The sequence below is a fragment of the Peromyscus leucopus genome, chromosome 7 (genome assembly GCF_004664715.2).
Source record: "Peromyscus leucopus breed LL Stock chromosome 7, UCI_PerLeu_2.1, whole genome shotgun sequence".
In the NCBI taxonomy this organism is placed as follows: Eukaryota; Metazoa; Chordata; class Mammalia; order Rodentia; family Cricetidae; genus Peromyscus; species Peromyscus leucopus.
In genome coordinates, this window is record NC_051069.1 from 21,163,094 (window position 1) to 21,187,205 (window position 24,112).

General features: G+C 42.7%; 1 protein-coding gene across 3 annotated transcripts in view; it reads right to left on the reverse strand.

The window, feature by feature from the left end:
* Arhgap20 (Rho GTPase activating protein 20) overlaps positions 1 to 20,388 on the reverse strand; it is an 87,817-nt gene extending 67,429 nt beyond the window's left edge. Inside the window, exons 1-2 of one of the 3 annotated variants that reach the window (XM_028864939.2) lie at positions 20,297 to 20,388; positions 1,865 to 1,947 (exon numbers count right to left, since the gene is read on the reverse strand). In XM_028864939.2, the coding sequence (XP_028720772.1) occupies positions 1,865 to 1,944 (80 nt within the window). In that variant the 5' untranslated portion in view covers positions 1,945 to 1,947; positions 20,297 to 20,388. Of the gene's footprint in view, positions 1 to 1,864; positions 1,948 to 19,627; positions 19,804 to 19,881; positions 20,160 to 20,296 lie in introns of those variants that run through there. The other 2 variants (XM_028864937.2, XM_028864938.2) reach the window with 2 other exon arrangements.
* Positions 20,389 to 24,112: the final 3,724 nt, after the last annotated feature.

Below are 24,112 nucleotides of genomic sequence, written 5' to 3' on the forward strand. Positions count from 1 at the left end.
TCAGAGTTCGCTAGATGGCCTCTGCTTTGCCATCTGGGCTTGTGGCCCTCTGTATCTTCTCAGGAAATCCAACCCTCCACACAATTCAAAGCGCCCCCTAGAGGCTAGGGAACAGAATATTTTTCTAAGTGTCAGTACCTTGCATCAATGCTAGTATAAACGTCTGCCTGGGCTTGAAGAGTATGTCTATCTACTGACCCTGAACTCAAAGCTTCTTTTAGCTGAGAACCCCTACCACACTTGGAACCCACAAGTGTCCAGGAATAGACTTCATTGAAAACCCTGTAAAAAGTTATCTTAGTATGCAGAGAACTAGAGAGCGCTGTCCTGATAATTTCATTCCTCTCGGCATCTACCTCCTCCTCCTGTGCTTCCAGGAAGCAGGATCACACTGTGAAGATGAGGCCACTTTCTTTTACCCACACTAACAACAGGAGTGTGCTAAAGCAAATGTATAAAGTCACTTTCGTAGGCCACTCAAGTACTTTACTGCATGTTTATTTTGAATAGCACCTTCCTAGTTAAATTTTGATTAGGCGCCTATTGAATAAAGGTAGTTTATCTTGCTTGACTAACCCAGTGACTACAGTGTCTGCATTTAGGGTGCAGGTCAGAAACAACTTAGTTTGAGAACTGAGAAAAAAGTGGCTTAAATATTTTGAATATTTCATTAAATAGGATTGGAAATTTATCTTCTTTACAAAAACCTGTTGTGACCACTAGATGCTTTGTTAAATTAGCACACCACTTGTAAAAGCAGCAGGGTTTAACCCTCCCTTTAAATAAAGATTACGGAGATTCTCTTCACACAGGGCTTACAGCTTAGCTGAAAGTCATCGTAGCTGCCCTTGGAACATAAAAAAATGTCTCTTAGTTAAGATGCCATTTAAAAAAAATGAATGAATCATTGGATGAAGTGATTCCCAGGCAAGCATGAGGACCTGAATTCAGATCCCCAGCACTCACATAAAAAGCTGGTGGCAGAGGTGGCCTGCCCAGTGATGGGGGGCATGGACAGGGCAACCCTGGGGCAGGGCGCAATGGCTGGTGAGACTAGCTGACTTGGCCAGCTCTGGGTTCAGAGATTCTGCCACAGTCAACAGGGGGGTACTGAGGCAGACACCCGATGTAAACCTCTGGCCTCCACACACATGCATACAAATGCACCTACCCACATGGGATGGGGACACACACACACACACACACACACACTATATACACACTTCACAAAACAAAACAAAAAAATGAAAAAAAAAACCCCAGAAAAAAACAAAACCCCAAACTTTGGATTAGTGATTGAATATCAATTAAATTTGTACATAATATAAAATACTTTCTTAAAATCCCCCTGGAAAAGTAATTAGACTTAATAAGTAAAATGGCCATTTTAATATTTAGTCTAGTTTTCCACTTTAAATTCTACTTATTTACAATACTGTCTGTAACAACCTTTTAAAGAAAATAATCTTAATATGGTTTATTTATTCATAAATATAATTGGTAAAAATTACCTTATTCATGGATAGGTTCTACCTTGTGGTAAAAAGCAAGCACATTTTGGGTACAGAGCAATCATTCCATTTCCAATACTGGGATTTCTAATTTTCCAAATAAACTTTGACCCTCTGCACTTGAGAGCGGTGTGCTGGGAAGGCCGCTTGGTTCCATCTTAAAGCAAGTGGGTACATGCTTCACCTCTAAAGCTGTCTAGTAAGTGACTTCAGAATCATAGTTCCTATCATCAAGCAGAAAATGCGGCGCTGACAAACCATCTTCCAACCTACAGAAAGATGATCTGAAAACCGCATCCATGACACAGACTCCCCAGCAGAGAGCAGCTGTAAATACAAAGCCTCGTTCTCACCTGCTGCTCGGCCGCTTCTGTAAGGCTTTGTCCAGGATAAGGGAAGGGGCGCTCCTCCTCCTTTCCGCTAGTGTTTTCATTTTCTGTTGAGAAGAAGAGTCAAAATAAAGACCAGATGGTTTGTGAAGGAAGTAAATGTTGGTTTCCAATCTAATTTAGCACGTTTTTGTCTTGACTATCAACCTCCATTAAGGATCTAAAGCTGCCACTCACTTCTAAAGTAGGACCACAAGTATCCACATGAGACACAGGCAGTTTTTATTGCTAGGGAATAAGCAAAAACACCACCACAGTCTTTTGTACACAAGCTAAATGCTAGGGAAGTGGTTCTCAACCTTCCTTACGCTGCGACCCTTTAATACAGTTCCCCATGTTGTGGGGACCCCAACCATAAAATTATTTTTGTTGCTACTTCATGACTTTAGTTTTGCTACTGTTATGAATTGCTATGTAAATATCTGATATGCAAGATATCTGGTAATTGACACATGGGAAAGGGCCATTTGACCCTCAAAGGGACATGACCCACAAGTTGCTAACAACTGTGCTACACAGGCATGGATCATTTTATTTACATTCCAAGGTATCATTGGAGGATATAATTTTGACTCAATTGTATGGTGATGATGTGTTCTCAACCAAGCTTCAATGGAAGAAAAGATTTTGAGAGGTCAAATAAAGAGAAGGAGAATAAGTTAAAGCCAAAACCATAGTGACTAGGACCTTTTTTTAAAAAAACAGGATTTATTGATTTTTATGTGAACGAGTGTTTGCTGGCATGTATCTATGTACACCATATATATACATGTAGTGCCCATGGAGGCCAGAAGAGGGCATCAGATTCCTTAGAACTGGAGTTAACAGGTGATTGTGAGTCACCTTGTAGGTGCTGAGAATTGAATCCCGGTCCTCTGCAAGAGCAGCCAGTGCCTTTAACCCCCAAGCCGTCTCTCCAGCCTAGCAATCAGACTCTAAAACAGATGTACAATCAAGTCATGATTTTATTTTACATGTAAATATTTACACTTAACTTTTAAGTAGGCAATTTAAAAGTAGTAAGATAGACTTGATACTTCAAGTCCTCTATTTTCAATAACTGAAAATTTGTGGTGAATATATTTAACATGAGATACCCAGATAGTTATGCTCTAATGAAAGATTATGAATGTGAACAGCCATCGATCGATCGATCGATCGATCAATAGAGCCAGAGAGCCTGCTTCTAGAGATTGATCAGTAAGATTAACAGGAGTCACAAACAGCCATGACTAAACTTCAGACTGTACGACAAAGGTCATTCTAGCTGCCATATCCTCTCCCCAGCCTGGCCAGAGGTCTCCTTTACTGCCTGAGAGCTTGAACTAGCCATTTGTGGAAATTGGACATGGCTCTAATAGTAACTATACAAGACTAACTCAGTAGTTCAAGCTGGTTCAGCGGCAGCATCTCATTATGTGTCACAAAGGAACCAACCATTTCTTAGGTAGTAAATAAAGCAGAAGATGACTAACACAGGGGTGGAAGAATCATCATCTAGTTGGATAATACACTTCGTTAGTATGATTCTTACTCCCAAATCATGTTCCTAGGGAATCTCTCCAATGACTGATGTCACTGGTGCTCTGGCCTCATGACTGGGGTTCACCTCACCTTTGCCTCCTGTGTAGATAGTGTATCTCCAAATCTCCCAAACACATCTGACACTGTAGCTGAAGCAATTATATACAATGATAAAGACCAGGACACAAACGGGTTAAGAAGTAGAGAATACCAGACACCTAGGTCAAGCATTATTGACTACAAATCAGTTACAGGCTCCAGGTCACACAGGGAAAGAAAGTCTGCATGAATGCCTCCCTTATAGAAGTCCATAGATTCTCAGGCACCTACCCTTCCCAACCACAGTGACTTCAACAGCTTATTTCATATATTATAGCATTTGAGGTCCATCTCACTGTTTTCGTTAGTCATGCCCCTCAGCAACATGCCTCGGGAACCTGTTATTCCTGAGGCTGCTATGACTGTCTTCCTATGTGAACAGCCCCAGTACTGGAAGACTGGGTTGATTTGACTAATAAAGGTGCAGGTTAATAATAGACATCAAAGCTGTTTCAGGTTTTTTTTCAGGATTCCATTTCTTCTGGCTTTGTCTTGCTCCCTCTTCCCCATCTGGACTCCCTTTATTCATTTTTTTGTTATTGTGATATTTGAAATGTGGGCAATCCTGCTTGCCCTACTGGAGGGAGCCCCTCACTACCTGTTTGACCTCGAGGGCTTGCTGACCCCTTGGGGCCTGCTGCAGCAGCAGCTTCTTGGCTACTTACTGGTGTCTCTGACATCACCACCAGCATACTAAAGTCCTAGAGTAGTTCTTCATTTGTACATGACTTCTAATTCTGAATTCGGGTTGATCAAGAATTTGGAAAGAATTCAGAGGAGAGCCATAAAATGAATTAAAATGTGAAGAAAAGAGCTTACCACAAAAAAACCCATAACAATGAGATTCTTCATTCGGAAATGAATGGTTTCCACATTAGTGCAGCATGTTACACTAGGGATGGGCATCCATGTGAAAGACAAGGCAGCGGGGGAGGGGGAAGACCCATGGAATGAGATTCAAGGGTGACCTTGGCTAACGGGTATTTTAAAATTCGCAAAAGCTGGGAACTAATTCTTCCACAGAATTTCAAAGATTCTGAAATGGAGTCCTTAATAATCCAGTGATTAAGAAACCATCTGATTTAAAGACATCTTCTTCCTAAGGGAGTTGTAAAACACACAAATGGGTAATTTAAAAAGTGGTGACAAGTGTTCTTTTGTGAAGGTATTTTTAAATAGTTTTTTTTTCCATGAAAACAACATGAAAGAATGTTTGTATACACAGTGATTAGGCTGTCTTCTAGGTAATGCAGAACTGTTAGATGTATGAAGGGTCAAATACTGACTTTACTCACCTCATCCATCTAGATTCATACTGAAGGAGATGCAATAAAATTACAGACAGAATACTACAATTGATTGACGTCTTAAACTCAGACTTCACTCCTGATGGAGTCATATAATCCAAGACAATCCAATCCTTTCTATGGGCTTCTATCAACAAGAACATTTGGACTGCACAGTTTCTTAGGTCATTTGATGTTATTATTTCTGATATTCTCCATGAATTTGCAAAAAAAAAAACCACAAGGAAGAGAAATGAAAGGAAAGGAAGAAAAAGCATTACATAAATCATTTAGGATTCACAGGATCCGATTTGTCCAGAAGTAATAAAAGTCTCAGGAGCAGCTGATATAACTGGAAATACAATACATTAGATGTTATTTCGTACAAAATCCATAGATCTTCCTTGCTTATGTATGAAAACCAAAGGTCCATGGGGTCTTTGAAACTACAAAATCACTGCTCTTTTCTCAGGCAACAAGGACTCAGACTTTCTACTTGTTTATAATAATATGAAATTCAACATATTGGAAGAGGATGAGACTTGATTCCTTTATAAATATATAGTCATACAATCTTGTCAGGTCAGGCTCCACTAGACTGACAAAATTTACACTGTTCCAGGGGTAATTATGACTTGGTTTTGTGAGAAACCAACAGCAAACTACAAACAGTGTATATTTTGTTGGATTACAAATTACTATTCTGTTTATCATTATTTTGTATTTTTTTCTGAACTGAAGTGTTTGATGTTTAGAGCAAGGTGATGTCATAGTGGTGGATGCAATTTGGGAAAGAAATATTTTTTAAAAATATTTTTAAAAGGTAATCTTTTATCTTAAAAAAATTAAAATGTTTAAAGAGAAAAAAGGTAATCTTTTTAAAGTGCACAAACTATACATTAAATTAAAAATAAACTGTATATATCTTTTGGAAATGAGCTTACTATTTTACCATTTATCTAGTGTGAAGCAGCTCCAAAATTAACAAGAATTTCATGTGTGCTAAAAATCAAACAAACACGAAACAGTATCTCTGTCTACACTGTCCCCCAAAAGGATAAGATCTTACAAGAAAGTGTAAAAGAAAATAGTGACCACGTTTTAAAAGCTGCTCCTTTTTGCCAACAGCCACTTATTCGATAAGCCTAGCATGCACATTAGGGAGAAATGAAATCTTTGATTTTTATGCTGTCTCCTCTGCAGCTATATTTAGTTTGGCAGGTCAAAAAAACTATTCCGCCCAAGAGCAAACGGGCAGAGGTCACAACTGCAGATGAGAATGAAAAGCATGTAATTCATGTTTTGGTTTGTATTTCAAAAATAACTCAAAGCTTCAGTGATGTTGCCAACTAATCTGTAAGACATTTCCCACCCTAAGCCATTTCTATCAGCTGAATTCAGCATACATCCAACTCTCTGTGTTCCCATCTCACTTAATGTGCTATGCAAAAGTTATACAACTTTTGTTGTTGTTGTGACATTATCTCTCCGCCCCTTTCTAGAGAACAGGGACTACCTTCCCTTCCAAACTTGCCCTCTTTCTTCAGCAATTATTTCTTGCAACTTGACTTTGCATTCCCAAAGCTTAGTGTAATGTCTGGCATAGACTATATAGTCAATAAACAGGGGAGGGGAGTGATGTGAATTAAAGCCCAGTCCTTCACTGCATCAACACCACCATCCCCAAACACATACACAAGAAACCAAACACCCAGGCCTTGAGCTCATGCCTATAATCCCTGCACTTGAGAGGCTACAGTAGGAAGATGGCTGTGAGTTACAGGCTAGCCAAGATATCTTGTCCTGTCAAGGAAGGAAGGAAGGGAGGAGGGAGGGAGGGAGGGAAGGAGGAAGGAAGGAAGGAAGGAAGGAAGGAAGGAAGGAAGGAAGGAAGGAAGGAAGGAAGGAAGGAAGGAAGGAAGGAAGGAAGGACCTTTAGCAGATTCTGTGAAACGTAGGCATCTGCAAAGGAACTGGAGAGTATGTGGCATTGCTGTCCACTGGACACCATCCTTTAAACACCATGTCACCACCACTTCATGCTCTTTGGTAAATATCTGTCTGATGATTTAGCCAAGATTCATTACCCATCAACAAACTGTGCCGGGATAACTGGATAACTACATGCAAAGGAAGGAAGTTAGGGTTGTATCTCATACCACATACAACAATTAACTCAAAAGTGATGAAATGAGTGTGTTAATATAAAAATCCTACAAAATCCAAGCTATCTTGGTCACTTTTTATGAGGCAACCAATTGTTTTTTCATGTAACACCACAAACACAAGCAACAAAAGAACAGAACTTGTAAATCAGGCACTGTTAATACTGAATATTTGCACAGAATGGAAATCATTTGTAAATTATACTTATGTTAAGTGACTTGTATCTAGAATATATAAATAGCTATTACAACGCAGTAACAGAGGCAAATTACCCAAGTGGAAATCAGGTGAAAGACACGATTTCTGCAAAGACATAGGAACACAATGTTCAACATCATTAGCCACCAGGGAAATAAAAGCCACAATGAGCTACTGATACATCCACATTAGGATGGCAACAATAAGAGAGTTTTCTGTTTACAGAGGCATTGGACTCTTATACACTGTTGTCTCATTCCAACCTGGGGCAGCTATTCCCGAAAATAGTTCAAAGTCCCACAAATGGTCAGCTTTTCCACGTGTCCTGCAATTCATGCCAAGGTATATGCCCCCAAGAGAAATGAAAATGCATGTCCACAAAAAGGCTTGTATACCAATGTCCATAGCAGCATTACAGAAACAACTCTATGTCTACCAAACTTATGAATAAATAAGTACAACGTCTCAAGTTTAAACATGGAATATTACTTGGTAATAAAAGAAATATTGATAGGTGCTATGACATGCCATGCCTGAACCTTGAAAACATTATGCTAATTTAGGTGAAACAGTCACAAAAGACCATAAATTATGGATTCCATTTATGGAAGCTGTTCAGAACAAGGCCCTCTGCAGAAACAGAATGTAGATTACTGATTGTCTTGAGCTTGGGAAGACGAGGCACTGGGAGATGACCGAGAGCTGTACTGGTCCTTCATGAGTTAATCAAAGTTCCCTAAGACAAGTGCATAATTAGAGAACCAATCTAGAAACCAATGACTTGTACACTTGAAGCAGGAGTATTTTAATTGTGTGTTTAATCAATAAACAAAATAAAAAAAAATCTAACTATCTGTCTACTAAACCATTAGGCTCTGTCCCAGCAAAGTGAGTCATGACCAAGAGTTAGAATATTTCTACCACAACCACTGAAGTATACTACATCAAAAAGGAAAACTGTTTGCTCTTTGTGTGGAATGGCTCAGTGGCTGGCTAATGAAACTCCAGAACTAGCCGGCCCACTTGTTAAGGATTTGCTGCTAACCACCCCTAAGGTGTTCAAATGGCAAGTTATTAAAAGTTGTTAGGTCAGAGAGTGGTTACCTTGACTTACACATGAGACTCTCGGGCGATTAGCATGGGTATACCTATATAGGAAAGTGAACTTATAAACAGGAGACTTGAGAAAGAAAAGGAAAGAGTTGTAATTTTCAGCAACTGAGAAAATTTTCATACTTTATTGCCTAAAAAGATATTCAGTAAAGGAAAAAGCAAAATACACTTCCCTCTTAGTACAGCCTTTCTTAACCTGTGTGTCACAACCCCTTTAGCAGACCTCTATCCCCCCAAATATTTACATTATGGTTCATAATACTAGCACAATTACAGTTATGGGGTAACAATGAAAATAATCTTATGGTTGAGGGGTCACCACGACACAAGGAACTGCATGAAAGGGTCGCAGCATTAGGAAGGTTGAGAATCATTGCTCAAGTGTTTTCTAGCAAAGAATACTGCTCAGTCATTAAAAATGTCTCTTTAAAAATATTTAATTTTAATATTAAAATAATTATCAAATTTGCCTCCATTCCCCTCCCTATAACTCTTCCCCTATCCCAAACACTATTCCCTACCTTTATGTGCTCTTAAAAAAAAAAACCACCACAATATCACCCACTGAGTCCACCTAGTGCTGCATTGGGTGAATGCAGGGGAACCTGCTGGAGTGTGGGCAGGAACTCAAAGGCTGCATCCTGAAGGAAACCAATGCAACCTTTCCCAGCAGCCACCACTTGCCAATAGCTCCTCAGCTAGGAGTGGGACAACAGACCCCATCCATGCCTGCATTTTGTCTGGGAGTCACAGATGCTGAGTTCATGTGCACACCGGCCTTGTCATGCACAGAAAACACTGTTTTAATGCAGTCATCCACCACCTCTGGCTCGTACAATCTTTCTTCTCCCTCTTCCAAGATGACCCCCTGCTGTGGATATCTGTATGCTGTGAATGTGTTGCTCTGATTGGTTAAAAAATAAAGTGCTGATTGGCCAGTAGCCAGGCGGGAAGTATAGTATAGGCGGGACAAAGAGAGAGAATTCTGGGAAGTGGAAGGCTGAGTCAGGAGACGTTGCCAGCTGCCGCCATGAGAAGTAAGATGTAAAGTACTCATAAGCCACAAGCCATCTGGCAACTTACAGATTAATAAAAATGGGTTAATTTAAGATATAAGAACTAGATAGCAAGAAGCCTGAGACATTAGGCCAAACAGTTTAAGTAATATAAGTATCCGTGTATTTATTTGGGTCTGAGTGGCTGTGGGCCCAGGCAGGACTGGAGATAACTCCAGCTACAACCCCCCAAGGAGTCGGGGGCAGAGGTATTACACAGATGTCCCATTCTGGGCTGGCCACTCCACAGTCTTTCATTCTCTGCATGCTGGCCATCTGGAGGTCTCTGCATTAATTGTCATTACTTCAAAAGAAGGTTCTCTGATGAGGGCTGAGACATGCACTAACTTATGGGTATAATGATAAGTATTTAGAAGACAATTTGATACTATGTCCATCTATCAGAATAATTGTACTAGAGTAGAGTTTTTACTATGGACTATGGCTTACCCACTTACAAATTCTTAGAACAGTTAAAGGAACCAGAAGCGAGCTTCATTTTGTGGCCTTAAATTCAACCAGAAAATGGTTGGTTACTCCCATAACATTTATGCCCCAATTTCACTAGTAGACATGTGTTGTTAGGCCAGTCATCATTATAGCTTTCAAGCTTCACAGTTGGGTACAACTGATAACTACTTTTCTCCTCTGGTAATGTACATAGCATCGGCCAGCAATGTGAAAGCTAGCCAGTAGGGGTGAAACTTCGAAGTTGGTAACAGCTTTACTCTTCCATGTTTGCTGATTCAAGTATGTAGTGTCTTTGGCAATAAGATTTTACCAACAAGTTCCGGAGGGCAACCAAAAGCCATGACAATATCATGTTATGTTTTTTTTGGGGGGAGTGGTGGTGGTGGAGGGGTGGAGCATGTGTCTATAGGGCCTTACCGATCAACAACTCATAAAAGGGAACCACATATCTGGCATTGGGCTTTCTATTTGACAGCCTATACTGTGGGGAGAGGTATTGTTGTCCCTTCCCCATTACAGAGTAACTCCACGTAAACTCTTGTGAACTATGTTTATGTTTATATTGACAGATGCTTCAAAGCAGTAAGTTTCCCTAGGGATTTTTTCCCAGGGTCTTTAGAAAGAACCCCCCCCCCCCTCTATGTAAAAGCCTACAGATAGGTCTGAAATAGAATTTTAATTTCATGTCAACCCAGTGTGACAGCACTTGTCTTGTTCCCCTCCACATGTGAATCCAATTCTGGCCATTCTTAGCTTTCCCAGTGAGTAAACAGAAATAAACATTATCAGAAGTAAGGAATCAGATGAAAGATTTAAGTCGGACATTTTTCATGGTTTATTTAGAGATAAAAATTCAAGCATTTCAATCAAACTTTCACAGAAATGGAGTTAACATCACCTTTGAGCATTTAAAGTAAACAAGGGTAACATTAAAATGAGAGATCTGAGGGAATATTGTAAAGAACCACAGATTTTTCACAGCTAGAAAACTACTGTATCAAATTTACAAACTAGCTCACTCAAACCTGACTCGAAATCCTTTTGAGACTAGTTTGTACAATCCCGTGAGCAGTTCTCTCTCTCTCTCTCTCTCTCTCTCTCTCTCTCTCTCTCTCTCTCTCTCTCTCTCTCTCTCTCTCTCTCGTTCCCTGCATGCCTGCAGTATTTATTTGTGGAGACGGACTCAAGCCACTGCACAATTATAGTTGGAAAACATTGGCTCTGCAGTGGGAAAAGAATTATTTTTAACCTTGCACCTTGCTCCTGGATCCGACTATCACAACAAGCTTTTGACCACTGTGGTAAGCCGATGGTTCCAGCTACTGTCAGTTCAGTTTGTGCTAAGTATAATATTCTATCTACTCACAAACTGTCCTGTCCAGAATCAGTCTGAACACTTAGCTCAAATAAACATCCCAGTAAAGACTACTGTGAGCAGATTAACATTCCTTCTGACATTATGATAGAAACAATTTTACTTTCGGCTCCTTGTTCTTTCCACAAGACAATCACTACTTTCAAGTACAACAACAAACACAAGAGTCTATAGAATGTAGAAGAGTAAGCACTGGGCTAGCAGATATGGGGCCTTAAATCTGGCCCTAATTCCACGACATAGTTTTTTAAATTCTCTCTAAAACTGACCTAATCCCTGCCTTATCTCTCTCTCCTCTCTCTCTCTCTCTCTCTCTCTCTCTCTCTCTCTCTCTCTCTCTCTCTCTCTGTATATATATATATATATATATATATATATATATATATATATATATATGAAATTCCTGAATTGAAAGGTACTGGGGCATGCATACAAGACTTCCAGTAGTGTTTATAAGCAAGTGAGGACATCACAATGTCCCGTGCACATTCGTTGTTTCTCTACTTCCATCCCTATCCACCACGGATTCTGTGCTATCGTCACTATGGGCTTTTGAAATTGTTGGACCATCTGTCAGAGCCACTGGTTCCCATGTTTGGCCACGGTTCTCATTCAGCAGCACACACGTACACAGGTCAACCATCAGTGCTCTTTGCCTTACAGAACAGGGTTCTGCTACGCTTTTTCACATCATGGCTACCACAAAATAGTTATATATACAGCCATGGACACTCTATGATAAGCACACAGACAGTCAGACCCTCCTAATACCCACTTGTCTGAGGGCCAAGGGCCTGAAGGTATGAGACACACTGCAATGGTTGGAGAGGCCTGCCTTATAATACAGTTTTTCATTTTCCATATGCAGAGGAAAAAGGCATTATGATCAAATCCAAAAGATGTAATGACAAAAAAAAAAAAAATCCAGAGTGCGTTAGTGAGAACAGAAACAGATCAGGGTCTGTCTGGATATGGCGATATCTGGTAGTGGTTACTATTCAAGGTCAGGTGTAAGATGGTGACTGGAGGGGTGGAAGAGAGAATATTAGGCATTCCTTGCTGCAAATGAGGTCCCAGGTAAATCAGGAAAACACGGGCTGTGGAGAAGCCGAGTTTTCCAGATCTTGAAATGTGAGCTTCTGTGGTGACACATACCTTCCATTCTCAGAGTCCTCTTGAGTGACCAGACATCTAAAAACAGCTTTTACATTCAGTTATGCTGCGTGACAGGTGTCTGTCAAAATTAGGTCAGGGCTGCTCAGCACACTACCGACACGCAGTGCTGATGGGGGTGCTCCTGCTGCCGGCTGGACGTTCCTAATCTAAACTTGTCCTGAAGAAAACACGGCTGGGATCAAACTTAAAAATAAACCGGGCTGTGCTGCCTACAAGCACCATCCGGGGTGAACGGCAGAAGTCAGGGAGTGACCTCTTCGGCTTTTCTTGTCTCCCAAGCTGTGGCACAGTCTCCCACACAAGAACAAAGACTGAGATTACCCAATCCTAGTTTCAGACAACCGTTAAGAGTTGTGACTAGCATAGACAGCCTGCTCTCTGTAAGTGTTGTAAACACACCGGGACTCAGAGAATTCCATCATCTTGAATATGATAGAACCAACAGAGGCAGCAGGAGCGCCAATCTTCCCTTCAGTACAAGTTTATTTTAGATGTATTTTATCAAGTCTCTGGAGACATGAGGGGTGTATTTCAAGACACTTCAACTGAGTATATCTATGTGTGTGTGTTTGTATATATATATGTGTGTGTGTGTGTGTGTGTGTGTGTCTTCAAACACTAGCTATATGACATATATATATATATATATATATATATATATATATATATATATATATATACACACACTGACTTTATACAGCTATTTTTGGTAGTATTGTTAGTGACCACAAAGGTTGAAAAAAATATGTAAGTTGTATAATTACATGTCCCCAGTAAGTTGTGTGTGGTGTAGACATGTGATGCATTTACAATAAAAAAAAAAAAAAATCCAGCGTATCCTGACAAGGTCACAAGCCATGAAAGAACTGAGACATCTCAGTGATTAATAGGAAACAATTCATTTTCAGCTTTCTTGCTCCTCTTCAGTCACCAAATATGTTGCTGTTTGTCTTAACCTTAACCTGCTGAAGGCGCTGGAAGTACACATTGCCTCACTGCAATCTGCATTTCAACACCAGCAACAGCAATTCCACAGACCCTTTTGGTAGGTCTATAAGTTATAACTGCCCATTTTAATCTATGAGACTCAATCTTCCACTTGAACTCACTGGGGCTGGGGAGATGGCTTAGTGGGCAAGTATTTGTGCTGCAGGAATGAGGACCTGTGTTCGAATCCCCAACAGCCAGCCACAGAGATGAGCACGGCTGTGTGTCTAGTGCGAGCACTGGGACAAGCAGATCATGTGAGCTCCCTTGCCTGGCCAGTCGGTTTGCTCAGTAGGAAGGCAAGCTTTGGGGTCAGCGAGAGACTGGCTCAAGGTAGCAAGACAGAAAGCCATAAAGGAAGACCCCTAATATCTTGTTCTAGCCTCTGCATGTGAACGTGTGTGAGCACACACACACAGACACAGAGAGACAGAGACAGAGACAGACTTTTAGATAAATGTATACAGATTAAAAGATGGTGCCTCACTTATTTTAACATGAAATTTTAAAGCCACAAAATGTTAACTTTTTTTTCTTTTGCTATGTTAGAATGTAGTATTATGCTCACATTTGAAGGGTCATCCCTGGATGTATTTTTTTTAAAAAATTTAGTCTCAAGACTTCTAAGTTTACTGATGTAACCTTCAGTGACATTTTTCACACATTCTTTTCCACAGCAGAGTTATCAGAGACACAGGAGTTGGTGCATCCACACAGAACTTTGAAACACAGTCCTGAGTCCACGTGCGGAATATGCCATGCTTTCCCACAGCAGCAAGGCTGAGCCATCAGCATGAACATCAGGCCCGGCTGAAGAGCTCCTGAAGTAGTATATCTGCTTCCCTGCTATGAAGCATCTGAAGGAGGCAGACAGCAAGGCACAAACCCCAGGGAGGTACCCAAACACACTAAGACTTGTGAATGTTGCATCAGTGGTCACTGCTAGTCAAGCTATCTAACATTACCCAGAGGCTGCAGTGACTCTAACAAAAGAATCCTTCCTCCTTGTTTGTAGGCAATTCAGTTTATGAGTAACACCAAGGAAGGGCTCAGTAGGACACAGTTTTAAACACGGGCTTGTTTTACTCAGTACTGAAGAGTAAGACTGAAGCTTACTATTAAGGCATTTCATTCAAGGCCCAGTACTACACATATACTTGGCTAAAATAGTCAGCTCTTGGTGGGGTGGGGTGGGGCTTGGGGGTTGGGAGATGTTTACCACCAAATGCTATAAACAGATTTGGACCCAGAAAATGCACAAAGAGGGGAACAATAGAGTTTGTAACAGCAGCTGCTACTTTTTGAGATGCTACAACTATTTTAAAATTATTTTCCTTTGACTGGTTTTCTATGCCTATACATCTCTTTCCTACTCCAATACCCCTTGCCCCATTAAACAGTTTTTAATTAATAAGTGAAACCAAAGGGTCAGTGTGCTTGAGTAGGACACAAGTCATTCCTAACACCAAAGTGACTCTAATATGGGCTTGCAGTGTATCAGGACTGTGCAGGGCAAATATGGACACCCCCAAGAACATATTATCCCAGGAGAATTTAAATTGCCATCTGTATACTGCAGGCACACTTGAGAGCCCTATTCTAGGAACCACTACATGTATTTATTCTATGTTCTTCTGAAGACCCCCAATGACAGAAACTCTGTCTTCTAAGGTAGGTTGGATTTTCTATAAAAATCATCAAATCTTGTGAGTAGCAAATGAAGGCAAGCTATCCAGCTAGGTAATTCTTTAGGTTAAAATAATCAATGAGGCCATAAAATAAAAAAGACCAGCTTCTTACAGATCTCCCACAGGCTAGTTGCTCAAACAGACCTACCCCAGAACCTCTGGACTTAATGCTGCCCCCACTTTCTGTAATCTTTTTTTTTAATGCAAGAGTCCTTTCCTTTTAAAGGGAACTTTAAACAGGTCTTCCCTTTAACAGCCCAGTGCAGATTGTCCATCTGAGGACCTGCATCTGTTCAAGTCAGAATCCTAGTGGGGTTTACTTGTTTGTTTTGTTTTTTGTTTTTTGAAACAAGATTTCTCCACATAGCCTTAGCTGTCCTGGTACTCGCTCTGCTGACCAGGCTGGACTTGAACTCACAGAGATCACCTGCCTCTGCCTCTCCAGTGCTGGGATTAAATGAGTGCGCCACCACTGCCTGGCTACTAGGATAGGGTTTTAATAAGCCATTTAATAATTATTTTGTTACTGTTTTTAAGCTCTCCCTCTGAACCTGCTGTCCAGTACTGTAACCACTGAATATACACCACTATATAAATTTCAATTAAATTCAAGTTAATTTCAATTAAGCCAAATTAAAGAAAAAAAAAAGAGCAAGTTAGATTTCACCAAATGAAAAAACTTTTGTTCTTGGAAAAACAAGGCTGCAGAAATAAAAATACAGGTCACAGACAGTGAGAAAATATTTTGAAAATCACATACCCAATAAAGGATTTGAATTCAGAATGTATAAAGTACTCTCAAACCTCAGTAATAAAAATAAGCTAGCAACACAACGGAAGCTGTGAGATATTTAAATAGGTAGCTCACCAAAGATGATGTGTGGATGGCAAGCATTTGAGAAGATACTCAAAATCATCAAGGAAGTACAGATCCAGATCCCACAGCACTACTTCACACCCCCTTGGATGGCGGTAACCCAGAGAGATGGTAACAAGTGTTGGTGAGCATGTGTGGCAACTGGATTACCATACACTGACTGCTGTTAGAAAATTAGTCACTTCAAAATAAAGCAACCAGTGTTTTGAAGAGTCAGGTATATGGCTAAATATGACCTAGTCATGCCATGCCTGACTATTTACCCCAAAGCAAGCCTAGGTCCATGCAGAGTTGCATGTCAAGTCTCTCAGCAGCTTCACTTCTAACAGCCAAGAAATGGACACAATCCAAATACCAGATGAATGGATAAATGCACTTCAGGTCAAGTATCCAGAGTTCCCAACCTGACATCCAAAACGGCTTCAGACCTGAAACTTTCTGATTGCTGATGTAAGATGTAAGAAGAACATTCTATGCACATCTCCTGTGATGGCTTAAAGTCAAAATACACTAAAAACAATGAACAAAATTACTTTTACATTATACATGTAAGGTGTTTATGAGACGTCAATGAATTTCACATGGAGTCTTGACTGCCACCCACAAGGTATCTCATTATGTATAAATAATTCAAAATAAAAAAAATATGAAATCCGAAACCCCCAAGATATTTGATCTTTACCACTCTGCAATGAAAACAATTAATGCATACAAATAAAAAAGAATAGATATAAAAATTATAGTGAAAGAAAGACAAAAACAAACAAAAATCATATTTTACTTACATAAGCTGAAAATGCACACTTTATAGTGGCATAAAGAAGTGTAATGATTTCTTGGGAATATGTAAATTTTTTTGAAGTGCATACATGCATTGCACCTTAGATTGATAAATTCTAAACATGTTAGGTTATTTTTTTATCAGTTAAACTAAAGGGAGTTGTTAAAATCTCCAGTTGTACCATCCACACCTCAGGAGCTGAACAGACACACATGGTTACATGCTTCTCAACTAGACCCTGAAGACAAAGCTTCATCACCTCCCCAGGTCCCACTGTTCCAAAAGCACTGTTCCAAACCAGGGAATGGGAAACTGCAGAGTATGTTTATTTTATTATTATTATTATTATTATTATTATTATTATTATTATTATTAGTGTGTGTCTGTCTGCATGTGTGTGTGTATGTGTGTGTGTGTGTGTGTGTGTGATGCATGTGCTGTGTGTGTGTGGAGGTCAGAGGACAATTCTGTAGAATCAGTTCTCCCCTTCCATCTTAATGTGGGCTCTGGGGGGTCAAACTCAAGTTTCCAGGCTTGCTCAGCAAGTGCTTCTACCTGATGAGCCGTCTCACCGGCCTCTACCACATGTTTGTGTAAATGAAGCTTTCCTGGAGCACAGTCAAGCCCACTCACTCATGTACTGCCCGTGCTGCTATGGAGCTGTGATGGAAGAACTGAGCGGAGACCATGAGGTCTGCAAACCTGAAGGATTGACTACCTGTTTCTTTAAGGCTGATGGTCCTTCTCTAAATGATAGATTCTAAGGACGGGGCCACACTGCTCCTGTTCTTTGCTTTACATAACCCAAGGGATGCTTAGGAAACACCTAGTATACAGCAGGCCCTACTCCAGCTTTGAGGATACAGTTGGGGTGGGTGGGGGGGGGATGCAGGTAATGGGAAAGGAACAGATGAGAAAATGCCAGGGGCAATGCTAAGACAACCAATGAATCAGAAGGTACAGGGCACGGCTAGAGGTGGCTTCTATTTATGAAGTAAGGAGAAAGAGAGAGACCTCTTGGAAAACCCAAGATTTGCACGAAATGAAAAAAAAAAACAACTCGTGGGGCAATTGGGGGGGGGGTAACACCAAAAACCTAAAAATAGGAATGGATTTGACTTGGTGTATGAAACAAAGGCCCATGTGGCTGAAGGCCATACCAAAGGGGGCAGGGTGAAGGAATGGGGGTAGCCAGGACCCAGGAAAAGGACCTGCATTTTACTATGCATACAAAATGAATCTCTTTCAGAATTGTAAGCAAATGAGCATCACGACCAATTAAAAAAAAAAAAACAACCCACATTCTGGCACTGCTAAATGCAGAATGGGCCCCAGAGAGACAAGAAAGGAGAGTTTCTGCAAAGGCACAGGTTAGAGGTGGCTATGGGGCAGCTTGGGCTGCAGGGGCAGCCGTGGGGATGGAGTGGAGATATTCTAGACACTTCGGAAGGATAGTGGCTGTTCGGATGGATTGGCTGTTGCAGAGTGAGCAAAGGTGTTGAAAACCCATTCTAGATTACAGGCTTGAGCAACCCGGGGCACAAACGTTGTGAACTGCAAACCCGGGGAAAGGTACACTAAGTGTTAACATCATGGTGCCTATGTGCCATCGTTCATTCATTTAATTTGCTCAACAGTCTTGGGAAAGTAGAGATTGATGTGGTAATGTACTAGCCCTTTATGTTTTATAACGAAGGACACCAATCGTAGAGAGCGCGGCTGTGCTAAGAGAACATGGGGGAAAAGGGCACAGCCACCCTTCAGTTATGGGACAATCCAGGCTTGAAAATGATAAAGCTACTCTTTAATGCCCCACCCCCCAATCCTATGCTAGCGTGCTTAATCAGCCTTGGGGGAGGGGCCACACTCTTCACGAAAACAAATGCTTGATTCTTTCCAATTCCTTAGGTTTACAAAAACAGAAAACGCTTTAAATCTATGCCAATTGCTTAATGTTCATTTGCCATTCTAAATTAGGACATCCTGACATTTTCATGTTTTATTCGGAAAAACTGGATTTTACACACACACACACACACACACACACACACACACACACACACACACACCCTCCATCTCTGAAGGGAAGGGGGGAAGAACCACGGCAAGGACAAACATCAGTCTCCATACATCAAAGGCTGAGCCGTCACTACTGCCCATACATCAAGTTCACAGACACCCATAGATGGCTCTGCGACAGGGCCAAGGGCCTTGGGAGCTCACAGACATTTCTATACAGATGTCACCTCTCTTCATTGACCTCCAGCCAACCCACCATCCTAGTGGGAAGATTAATGGAAGGCCATAAAACCCGGACACTCAGAGAGCCGGTGTATCCCCTTGAGTCTCTAATTATAGTAATGCAACGTCTTCACATATTTGTTCGGGAAGAGCTAGAATGATCTCTCAAACCAACTTGTTTCCAGAGACGCTGGGGAAGGCAGCACCACCGTAAGGAACAAATATGGCCAAATATCGGAAGGTTTTGTGCTGGAGGAAGGGGGAGGCAGACATGGCTACAGGAATACCCAAATCAATTCCCTGTAGCCCAGAAGCTCGAGGCCCACGTGCACTTGCTCAGGAACCTATTGCAGACACCTGACCTCCATCGAAATCCTCCCTCTACACTGTGGACCAGTCAATCACAAGCAAACGCTACAAGTAGTTGCCCGCACCGGTCCTCCGGGGTGACAGGGAACAAGGGCGCCGCCCCCATAGGTTCCTGCAAGGTCCCCTCTCAGGAGGTGGCTCCGGGCCAAGTCCCCCATGCCCCGCTGGGACCTCCGGAAGCTGCCCACCCGCCGCTATCCAGCCTAGATCTAGGCCAGCCAAACGAACCTCCGGTCCCGCAGTGTGGCCCACGACACCCCATCTCTGACACCCCCTGGAGGCCTGGGCTGGGCGCATAGTCCCCCGTCCCGGGCCTCATACCTTCCTCCAGGCTGCCAGGTCAAGGCCACCTCGGGGGCCCGGCGGGGAGGCACCTCCCGGGTCAGAGGTGGAGAGGGACCTGTGGGAGGCAAGGGGCTTCTCCGAGACCGGTTTCCACCAGAGAGACAGCGGGGGATTCCGGGAGGTGACACCCCGCCCCTCCCCGGCCCCGCGGGGACCGTTAACCCCCTCCCAGCGCCAGGCACGCGTGGAAGGCGCGCGCCCGTGGGGGGCACCCCGCTCGGGGTCCTCACCTTCTTGGTGCCGGGGCCTCCCGCGATGCGAGACATCCCTGTCAGCGAGGAGGAGCGCCCCGGCTGCCCCCCTAGAGCATCCTGCTGTGGAGACATCGCTTCCATGAAGATGATCTGCAAGCCAAGCCCAAGCCCAGGACAGGGTAGCTGCGCGGCGCGGTCGGCTCAGGCCGGACGCCGCCGAGCTGCGGGTGCGGGCGGCTCGCCTCCCGTCGGGGCCATGGACCGCGGCCCCCGAGCCGCGCTCGCCGCGCTCGCTGCACTCTGCTCGGGCTGCAGGCGCTCCCCGCGGCCGCCCGTCAGCGCCAGCCCCGCCCCGCCCCTCCGCGCCCGGCCCGCCCCCGCCGCCCTCCCAGCGCCCGCCTGTGCGCGCGGCCGCGAGCTTTCCGCACTTGGCGCTGCGGGAGCCACCAACCTCGCTGGGAGCCTCCGAGCCAGCCGGGTCCCAAGCCTTCGCGGTCGAGCGCCACGCACCGCGGCCTTTGGTTGCAGCTCCGCGCGCCTGTCCGCTCGCTCGCTGGCTCCCGCCCGCGTCCCTTCCCGCGCAGCTGCAGCGCGGGAGCCGCAGCGACCGGGGCTGGCTCGGAGGAGTTGCAGGGACCGCCTGCCCAGCCTCGCTTTCGCGGCGGACTGCGGAGGGGACCCCCACCCCGCTTCCCCGCCCGAGGCCTGGGGACCGAGTTGGATAAAATTGGAAGCCCCCGCGGTGGCATCGCCCGACCTAGCGTGCAATCTCGAACGCTTGCTAGCTAAGCCTGGCTGGGTTAACTCCCCGGCCATGGCTTTTACAGCTGCAGGGCAGCAAGCAGTCAGTCCCCTAGCAGGGTTGCACCACGGGCTTCCGCAGGCTGCAGAGAACCGGCATTCTGAAGGAGAAAGCCCAATTAAAAGGAAAACGCAGGCAGAGAGGAGGTTGAAAATTGGCATAGCTATTGAGAAGGCGACAATATGTGGAAGCGTTTATCTGATATCTGCCCCCAGAGCCCAACTTCCTGTCAGCCCAAATAGTGACTTTTTTTTTTTTTTTAAACTAAATAATCAGAGGGCATTTGGAACAGACCAGGGTTAAGTAGTACCAGTACTTTGCAGGGCTGGCTGCTGGTGGAAATGATTCGGTAGGTGGCATTCTTCCCTTGGAATCAGAACTAGTGAAAAAAAAAATCACTAAGGACACCACTCCCTGATGCTAGGCTGTTGCGGGTTTGGCTTATTTTTGTGACAAGGGGGAAAAAAAAAGAGGTTCCTGTCAGTTTGGGGTGTTTTTAGAGAAGGTTGTAAGGAATAGAATTCTGCAGGCAGTGTTTCAAGCTAGGGGGATTCTGTCCAACACACACTACATTACCACCACCACCACCACCACCACTACCACCACCACCACCACCACCACCACCACCACCACCACCACCACCACCACCAAACTCTAAAATGGTCGAGGAAATATAAGGCTAATTTTAGGCACTGTCCATACCATATGTTTAAAAGGAGTCTTAATAAATCTCATATAGATTATACATTTACAGGACTGTGGATAAGGGGGTGCTACCCCCATGGCCCTTATGCAGAGAAGGGACCTCCCAGCCACCAGTTTATGTGTTGCATTTAAAGAGGGCTTTTTAGTTCTGTTCATTCACTTGAAACCATCCTCGAGGCTCCTTAATCTCTTAATTCTTTGGTGAATGGATACTCCCAGTTTTTCTTAATCTGCCTCATTTTTTGTTTCAATTATTTTATCTCCAAATAGTTCACTTAGCTCAGAGAATTGGAGGCATCTAGACTTTTTAATTCTTTGTTGACTCCCAATACTTAAAGCAGTGTCTAACACAATAAATGTTTGTTAGTTAAGTGAATTGAGAAAACACACAAACAGTATGAGAAAGATCCATAGGGGTTAAGCCAGTGTTGGCTGCCAGTCAAAGAGCCCCTGTAGCATAAAGCATCTCTCTGTGATAAAATACTCAGTGCCCCAAATCAAGGTGCTCTTTTTACTGCATATGTGGAAAATTTTCACTGCTTAATTTGTGTTTTTATTTCCAAGATTAAATAGCTTGGGTTGGCACAGAAAATATTGCCCCCACCCCATCTTAAGTTTTGAGGCAAGGCTACTCAAGAAATTTGGGTTGGGACAGGTGACAGTAGATATACATATCCGATCACATCTCTCCTCTGCTAAAGCTTTATTTGATTCCTCCTATGGAATAAACCTAAAATGCCATAGTACAGTATGAAAGGGTGACACTCCACCCCCACCTCAATTTCTTGCTGTCTCTTGTGTCTCTTTAACCCTCACCCCATTCTCTGTCACCTTGATGTCTTCATACCTCCAGAAACCCACTCTGACTGGTCACACTGTCATGACTTTGAACCTGTTCTTACAGCCCAGGAAGTTTTCAATCTACATTTCTACCTTCTGTTACACTGGAATATCTAGTATCCAGGGCATAGACATCGTCTAGTGAATATTCATTCTGGAAATCTTCAGGACTTCTATCAGGATCTACCTGAGAAAACTCTCCCTAACTTTACTTCTTACCTATTCTTCAGAGCCCCCCCCCGCTCCCCCCCCCCTCCCCCGCTTGAGGGCGTCTTCTACAATTACAACAGGAAACCTGTTTACTTTATGCTAGACTATAAGCATTTTACAGATATAATTAACTTCCATCTTTAATAGTCTGATGGGATGGGTTCACTTATTCCGTTTCATATATGAGATAACAGCAGGCCATGAGGACATTAAACGGTGTGCCTAAAATTAGCTGGTGACTTGGAAACTGACGATTCAGCTTCAGAACCAGCGTTCTCCTTAACCACTTGGCCCACTTCCTGTCCTGTAGCAATGTTTTCTTCTCCAAACGACTCACACCTCACTGTACTATTGTCATTTGCTTCACTTGCCTTAAGACAAAAGGTTTCGTGTTGTCTTCTTTATCCCAGGCACCCAAGTATGCTGCAGCAATTGTCACCAACTTTTCTATTTGAAAGAACACATGCATTATTATAAACAACCATCTTCAACTCCATCATTATTCTGTCTAGTGTGGAAGAGATGTTATAATGAGGAAGAGGCAACCCTGGACTAGTCCTTGTATTTGTTAGATGGTCAAGCCATTTTTCTATGTGTTCTATGCTGTAGAAAAGGGTGACAGCAGAACATAAAACTGATGATAAAGCAATTGAACAGTGTGATGAACAATGCCTGGCAGGATGCACCTAGAATATTGTGAAACAAGCTTTGAAGCAAAATACTAAGAATAGCTAACACCTAGCAACTGGGGAACACCAGGAGCAGGCCTATAGTGGACACTAAGAATGAAACCAAAGTGTTTTGCCAATCTTTATTATGAATAATCATGAAGAAATTTAACTATTAAAGAAACTTTATGCAATGTTTCTTCACATGCAGGACAATTGCCTCAGGCACTTGATGAGCTAAGAGGAATCGTCCTTATAAATACCAAGATGCACACAGCCATATGTCCAAATATCCTAGACACATGGTGCAAATTGATGGCCTGCAGAGCGAGTTCAGATATACATACTTAAAAATTATATTGCCAAACTTAAAAATCAGAATATTTTGGTATAATTCTGGGTTCTTTAAAAAAAAGCAAGAACTTGTCGATACTAGGCTCGAGTTTTCTGAGAAATAACTGGAGGTATGATTTTATTTAATGTAACAGCCCTTATAGCCACCACTGAGAATGACTGGTAAAATGATGAAGGTGAAAACTAGGAAGGGAGAAGGTAAAAGTCCAGAGGTAAATGAACGGTACTAAGGGGTTCATTTTTTTTAAAGTTAATCTAAGTTTTTGGAGAACAGAAGTAGTGGGTAGGTTCTTAGGCTGCAAGAGGCCAAGCTGCTAGAGAGTAAGGTGTACTTGGAAGAGGAGAGGAGGAGGATTGAAGACTGCTCTTCATAGATTAGCAGTGGATAGGAAGGCAGCCCCTACCAGAGAAAGATGGAGTCTATTTATTACCAAAGCAGGAGGCCAGATCTGTTATGGGTGAGGAAGGGGAGAGATGCTAATATTCAGTTAGTGAACAAGGTCAGAGGAAAATGTTTCTAGAAAGAAAAAAATCATCAAGAAGGGTAAGACTGGAAAATTTCTATTGTATTTCCCAACAGGAGCAGTGTGTGTGTGTGTGTGTGTGTGTGTGTGTGTGTGTGTGTGTGTGCACGCGCGTGTGTGCCGGGGACCCTATATAGATCAGCTGTAGAGTTATGAATAGGCTA